General features: G+C 53.4%; 1 protein-coding gene across 2 annotated transcripts in view; it reads left to right on the forward strand.

The window, feature by feature from the left end:
* Nucleotides 1-4,359, forward strand: part of ARFGAP3 (ARF GTPase activating protein 3) — a 55,057-nt gene extending 50,698 nt beyond the window's left edge. For both annotated transcript variants that reach the window (XM_030855738.2, XM_030855739.2), the window contains exons 15-16: nt 1,947-2,068; nt 3,273-4,359. In XM_030855738.2, coding sequence (XP_030711598.1) covers nt 1,947-2,068; nt 3,273-3,290 — 140 coding nt within the window. In that variant the 3' untranslated portion in view covers nt 3,291-4,359. The remainder of the gene's footprint in view (nt 1-1,946; nt 2,069-3,272) is intronic.
* The last annotated feature ends 3,205 nt before the right edge of the window (nt 4,360-7,564 follow it).

Consider the following 7,564-nt stretch of genomic DNA (forward strand, 5'->3'; position numbering starts at 1 on the left):
CCAAAACCTGGTCCTGATCATTTGAGTCTGAACGGGGCCACCCGGGAAGCCCAGGGCACTGCGGACGGACACCTCTGTCCGGGCTCGGTGCGCACTGCCCAGGGTCGTAGGGGCTCCTGGCGCGTTTGCTGTTGTCCCTGGGTCTCGAGGCTCCCTGGAGGCACCTCGGCCACTCTCTCCTTTCCTCCTGGCTCTGGCCCGGGGTCCAGGAGCCTGGCCTCTTTGGGCCTGTCGGCCTCCAAAGCACTGACTTCAGTCGGCCGTCGGGCGGTTTTGTTTGGTGATTTGCTGAACATATTTGTCACACGTCACAGCTGTGCGGTGCTGTCGCCAACCAGGTTCAGTTACACAAACCGGAGTCTTGTCCACCTGAGCGAAAAGAAGGGGCGTCTGTGCGCCCGAGTGGAGCAGCCGCCGCAGCGCTTTGCCTCCACGTTAAACCTCCTGCCTCAGCTGTGCTCCCTCCTTTCTCAGCGTTTCTCGAGTTGGAAGCCTGTAAGTGGAGGCGCTTCTGCTGAGGTCACGTCCGCTGACCTCTGGGGCACAGCCCCCTCGCCGCTCCGGACCTCGCCACGCCATGGAGCAGCTGTGACTGGCCCTTTGCGCCCAGGATGTCACACTAGCTCTTCATTTCCTCTCAGATTCATCTTACCGGCTGGTAGCACCCACCGTGCTGGGCTTTGAACCCAAGTCCCGTCACTGGGCTGGGCTAGGCTGTCGCTCTGTCATTGGCAAAGGGCTACAAGACTCTAAAATGTCACGAGGGGCAGAGAGGAGAAGCAGCCGCACCTGGGGCCCCTCCCCGAGTGCTGGGCACGGGATGGCGCTGTGGGAAGACACACTGTCTCTCCGGGGTGGCGTCCGTGCCGGAGGGTAAACGCGTGCCTCCTATTTGGTTCTTGGAAAGGGACCTGGCTTCTGCTGCTGCTTAAGGGGCAGGCGGGTGTAGAGTGACCTGCGGAGCCGAGGGGCAGCTGGGCTGGCTCCCTGGAGGCTCTGCAGGGTTGGCGTTCTCTCACAAAGTCTCTGAGCCCCTCCGGCACCTTTTCACAGCTGTGTGACAAAAGTGCGCCACAGAAGCCCATCTGTCAGCTCTAGGGACCCCTTTATGTGTGACACCTCTGATGCGCTTCCCCTGTGTGCAATATGCTGCTGTGCTGGGACAACCAAAACTTCAGCAGCAGAAACCCAGCCGACAGCGGCCTCGGGGAGGGGGAGGGGTCGGCCGGCCCTGCTGAGTCCGCAGACAGCCCCACCCACCCCTCTGCCTCTCCTCCTGGGGTGAGCCTCCTCCCGCACTGCCAGAGGCTTCCTCCTTCCCTCCTTGAGGAGGGAGTGGGAGGGGGACAGCCCTAGTCACAGACAGCTACAGCGTCGCCTCCCCCCCACCACTAACCCCAGAGCAAGCAAACGGCTCCCCTCCCTTGAGAATGCGGGAATCCAGGAAGGCTCTGATTGGCTAGGTCTGGGTCACGTGCCCATGCATGGTTTAGGGGGCTGGGGGAGAGACCTCCCGCAGAGGAGGAGGGCTTTTACCAAAAGGGGGAAGAGATGCTGAGTCCAAAAAACCCACAGATGTCCGCCCATCTGCCATTTACTGAGTACTTCTCTGTCAGGTCTTGTGTTAAGTGCCTGGAGGAAACGGGCCCAGAGAGGGTAAGGAACCTCTCCAAAGGCACACAGCTTGGAAGTGGCAGTGCCAGTATTTGAACCCGTGGTGGTCTTAAGACCTAGTGCTGCATCTTCTCTCACCGTGGGGTCTTGCAGCTGCTTCATGGTAGGGCTGGCGCTGAAACCCACCGCAGGCTCCTTTTCCCTTAACCACAGCTGCTGCTTATGGGCAGCTGGAGGGGAGGGGAGCCGAGTTCTCCAAAGCCATCGGGTCCCTGGGCACTGGCGGTGCCATCCCTGCGGTAGTGACGAGCCAGTGTCTGCTCTGTGTGCAGGAAACTACAACCTCACGAGCATGCTGCCCACGGCCCCCGACATGGCCCAGTTTAAGCAGGGAGTGAGATCCGTTGCTGGAAAGCTCTCCGTCTTTGCTAACGGAGTCATGACTTCGATTCAGGTTAGTGAAACGGGGATGACGTTAACTGAGTTTGATGGTGGGTTCAATAGTTTTGAAAATGAGATTCGGACCACTCTTCAACTGCTGGAAAGTCAGATTTTATATTATTGATTTATATGTTTGCTACAGTGTAACCCAGGACACCATGAAAACCAGAAATTATAATTTCATATTTGTTTAAATTTTCTAAGTTATGCCTCTAGAGGAATTGTTACAGGAATTGTCATGATCATGACCTACTTTTTTCCTCTATTGAAACAGAAATATTAAGAAGAAAATAAAAAATTACCCATAACCCCCCCTCCCAGGGCAGACTTCTGTTAATATTTGGTTTATTCTATGTTGATTCTAGGTTTCTGTGCAGATACCTGTTTAAAATTTGTAAAGGATTATCTTGTGTCTGTGGTTTTGCACCCTCTTTTTCCTTCATGATGTTTTGTTATGAGCACTTCCGTGTAGTTAAAAAGTCTTCAGAAACCACATTCTGTTGAGTGAAAATAGATGTAATTTATTTAAATATTCCCCGAGTTGGGTATTTAGATTGTATTTCAGTCTTTTAAATGAGGCAGGAGTGGAACGTGCTCACGTATAATGCTTTAAGGCCGGCTCTGATTATACGAAGGCGACTTTGTGAACCTTCTTGCTTACCTCCCGTTATTTTAGGACGCTATTGATAACGTGAAACATGGCTGTAGGGAGTAGGACCTAATCGACGTGGACTCTGCTGCCGCTAAAGGGGGCTCCCGGGTTGGGGAGGTGCCCCCACTGTGGAGAGCTCCGCGGCCCTGGGGCTCCTGCTGTGGGTGACACAACCTTTGGTTAGAATTCGCAGAGCTCTTTCACGTCCCTTAGGGCAGCCGAGCCCACACAGTCCTTCCGCGGAGGTGACATCCCTATTTTTTATAGGTGATCATGCCCAGTTTATGGATTGAAAAACAGAGGCACAGAGAGGTTAAGGTGCTCCTGCAAGATCCCTCCGCTGAACCAGAATTTCAGGGTTCCTCTGTCCCCCCATCACACCTGCCCCCTGGAGGGCTCACCATGGGGCCCTGCACCCCTCACCGTCTTTCCCACAGCCCAGGGGCCGCAGCGCAGGCGCCAGGAGCTCCCGGTTCCCACTTCCTCGGGTGCGGGTTCCCGTCGCTGCGGCACCCGTTTTGGTGACGCTGATAGTCGTAAACTTTCGTGTTGGTTCTTTCTGTAGGATCGCTATGGTTCTTAATACTGACGTTGCGATATGTATTTCCTGGAGAAATTCCTCTTTAAATGAACCAGTGACCACATCACAGACTGCAGTGAAGACCAGCCAGTTTTGTGGATTGTTCTGCTACTTTTTCACAGGGTATACATACATTCCTGATTTTTAATATTTCTTTTGAGAAATTGTTATTTTTGGTGTAGTAGAAGCTTCCCTGCGATTTCTGTTTTGCGTGACTTCCTGCACACACCTTCCTTCTGGCATATCCGTGCACACCCCTGCTTAATTTCCTTGGACTCTTTGGTTCCAACAGCTGGGGGTCTGGAAACAAGGGCTCCTCCACCTCTCCTTGGGGGCCGGGGGGGGGGGGGAGGGTCTCAGTGCTGTGAGGCTCATGGGCTAAGGGTTACCAGCATCAGCTGATACGAGGAGGGCCTGGAGAAACAAAATTCACGACATATATTTCATTAAAAAGGGAGCAAAGAATAAAAACAAAAGACCAAAAATGGCTGGTGTCTAATTTGAGATTGCTTCGTTTATATTTCCACATGTTAAGGTGATTTCAAAATCATGTTTAAAGACATCTGTCCCTTTGAAATTGTTTATTTTGGATGATCGAGAAATTTAAAAATAATTTTCAGTGAGTGCTTTTAACAGCCTAAGCTTTGCACTGCCAAGCAAATTAATCTTTTGACAAGGCGTTGCTGTTTGAATTTATGAGAAATGTAAGATGAGAACTCCCTAAGTGCATTTATAAATCGATAGAGTGTACAGAAGTAAAAATGAATAAGGTAAGAAGACACACCCACAGAAAATATTCCAGTACATGGGAAAATAATCATTGTAATTGGGTAGTTTTCTTAACATTTTTTATCTTAATCTTGGTTTTCAAAATATTACAGAATGTGTACAAATGAATAAAAGAAAAATAATTTGGCTGTGTTTTAGACAGCATTAGAATATATTGTTCAGCACATTAAAATATATTTGAAATTTGATGAACCAGAAATGTGGTTTCAACTGAATATTTTGTGAATTTTTCTTAAAAGCTCAAATTTGTAGACTTCTAAATATAATAAACAGTTGTGGCAGATCGTGTTGCCTACTTTTTTTTTTTAACGAAAGCTTTCCTGATGAATCATAAATCAGGGCTTGTGGTGTAACATTGGTGCGCACTTGATTAGCTCTTAATTCCAGATGGATCTGTTTTTAGTGTGTGTGTGAGGCCTGAGGTGCAGCTGTCCTGAACTGAGGTGTTGTCCGTAGCGCCGGAGCAGGGCGGGAGCCCTTGTTGGAAGTGAGGTCACCTCCGCTGACCTCTGGGGCACAGCTCCCTCGCCACTCCCTCGCAGAGTGGCATCTTTCAAGCCCAAAACGCTGCTCTAACAAGGTGCCACAGCCCAGGCAGCCTAAACGGTGGAATGTACTTTCTCACAGTCCTGGAGGCGAGAAGTGCAGGCTCAGGGTGGCTTTGGAAGGGACTCTTTCCTGGGCTTGCAGACAGCTGCCTTCTCTTCTGTGTCTCATCCGGCCTTTCCTCGGAGAGAGCCAGAGGTCCCTCTGTTGTCTCTTCCCCTTATTATAAGGGCACAGTCCTGTGGGATCTGGGCCCCTTTAACCTTAATTATCTCCGTAAAGGCCCCATCTCCAAATGCAGTCATGTTGAACTTTAGGGGGACACAGTTCCGTCCATAACAGTGTCCATGAGACGCTCCCACACTGAGTTAGCCCTGCTCCAGGCTGGGGCCTGGGCTCAGTCCACCTGCAGGAAAACCTCTGAGCAGGTTATGTTCCCATTTTACGGAGGGAGCGAGTGAGACTCAGTGAAAGGTCCTACCCCCGACTCTGAATGTGGCCTTGCTTTTCTCCATCATTGAACTTCCTCACATGAAGGGCCTCTGGACCGCAGGGCCGGGGCTGGCAGGAGCCCCATCTGGGTGGGCTCGCCCCACCTCACAGCACTACCCGCCCCATGGTGTTTTGCTTCGTAATCAATTTGCATGAGTTCTTCAAATAGTAAAGATGTTAGTTAATAATTGTTCTAACAAATCACATTTGGGATCTATTGATTAAAAAAGAAAATGGTGGGCTTCCCTGGTGGCGCAGCGGTTAAGAATCCGCCTGCCAATACAGGGGACACGGGTTCAAGCCCTGGTCTGGGGAGACCCCACATGCCGCAGAGCAACTAAGCCTGTGCGCCACAACTACGGAGCCTGCACTCTGGAGCCCGCGAGCCACAACTACTGAGCCTGCGTGCCGCAACTACTGAAGCCCGGCTGCCTGGAGCCCATGCTCCACAACAAGAGAAGCCACCACAATGAGAAGCCCGTGCACCACAACGAAGAGTAGCCCCCGCACGCCACAACTAGAGAAAGCCCGCGCGCAGCAACAAAGACCCAAAGTAGCCAAAAGTAAATTATAATTTTTAAAAAAAGAAAGTAAATGGTGATATGACAGTCCAAGGACCTGAAGGAAACTGGCCGAGACTGGGCTGTAGGGTTAAGCAGTGGTGCTTTGAAAAAGATATTTATTATGCTTTTGTTCTTGAGAGCAAAGCCAGTGAGGGCCAGGAATTTCTGTGCAATTGGGAAAAGCAAAGGGAGAGACAGGGGAAGGGGAACGGGATGTTTTACCAGAACAAGCTCTCTGTGAAAATGCAGCATTTTCTGATCACCTTAAAGAGCTGTTGGGAATGTAGGTGCTGCCTGGAGGGGGCTTTCCCAGTGAGCTTGAGCACAACAGTGAGACCATGGGGCTCCCAAGGGAGTGGGGAGCCTGAGGGGCCTGGGTGGTGCTGGGGGCCCGAGCAGAGCCTACCCGAAGGCCTCAGACGGACACCAGGACTCCGGCCAGACTCCTCCCTCCCACTTGCTCTCAGGCAGTTTGAGGCTTCAGGACACCTGTGTCCTTCTCGCCTCTGGACGCTCAGCCTGAACACCTGGCTCCAATGTGACTCTCCCCCAAATCGTGCCACGCCACCTCGGGAACCCGGGGTCTCCTCGCTGGCCCCTTCCAGCTGTCAGCACCTCCCCCAGACCTCCACTGTGCCGGGCCCCTCTCGGACCTGGGCCGGCCTCCTGGGTGCTGGCCAGCGTGCCCCTCCTCCCACCTAAGGCCCCATCCTCAGGTCTTCTTCCTTCTCAGTGACCCCGATCTCCCTTCTAGAGATTGCAGCCCTCCCCCAGACACTTCTGATGCCCCAAGTCCTGCTCTCCTTTCGCCTTTTCCCGTAGTTCCCTCCCTCGTCCTGTTTTATTGCTTGTGTCTTCCCAGCACTGGTAGAACACAAGCGCCCTGAGGACAGGGTTGTTGGTCCATCTGGTTCACGGGTTCTGCCAGTGCCTAGAACCGTGGCTGGAACACATTTTGAGGGAAGGGATTCCGTCTTCCCAGCCCCGCCCTGCAGAGGGTGATGTGCTAGCGTGACAGGAGATGCTGCAGCAGGAGCTGGGCCGGGCCTCAGGCAGGACACTGGGGCTCGAACCCTGGACAGACTTAACCCGGCACCACTAACCCTGTGCTGCAGTCCCTCTTCTAGGCACATTTTCCGGCCATCTCTTTCACCACCACTCGTTTTGGTTTGTTCATAACGCTTTCCCTGCCCACACCCCCAAGAGCCCGGCGGGCCCACTGCCATTAAAAGCAGTTGCTAAGGTGGGCAGACGGGTGACAACCGCCCAGGACACATGGTGGGCGGCGGCAGTGGCATAAGATGATTCGGGAAGCCCGGCGTCAGGGTCTGGGTCTGCCACTGGGACTCAGGGTGACCGTGACCTCCCAGGGTCAGACCCTGAGGCCCCAGCCCTCCCCCAGCGGTGCTCCTGCGCTCAGGATGTGGTGTCACTGACCTTCCTCCCAGACCCGAAAACTGCTGTGCTCTCTGTGGCTACGTGGCTCAGACACCCTTGTTTGCACTGAGTCACGTGATCCATTTACAAAGCCACCTGTGCTTTCTCCCGTCCCTTCCATTCCGGGTCCATTTTCCTCTATTTGTAGTTCTTATCATTCTGCCCACCCAGGTCATTTGTCTCGCTGAAAACAACAGTGCAGTGGCAGGAGCGCCAGCCATGGGCCCGGCCTGGACAGATGGATGGACAGACGGACGGAGACACCGGGGGTATCTCTGACCAGGTTCCTCCCCTGGCCGCCACCCTCTGGGCTGGTCCCTCTCCGGAGCCCGAGGCGCCGGGTCATGGGGGCCCCCTGCCCGCTGCGTGTCCCAGCTTTGCCCTGAGGATTTGCTGCTGACTCCCCACGCCTGGGTCACCCTTTTCCTGCCCCCGTCCCCACCCTGCTGC

The sequence above is a fragment of the Globicephala melas genome, chromosome 10 (assembly GCF_963455315.2).
Source record: "Globicephala melas chromosome 10, mGloMel1.2, whole genome shotgun sequence".
Taxonomy (NCBI): Eukaryota; Metazoa; Chordata; class Mammalia; order Artiodactyla; family Delphinidae; genus Globicephala; species Globicephala melas.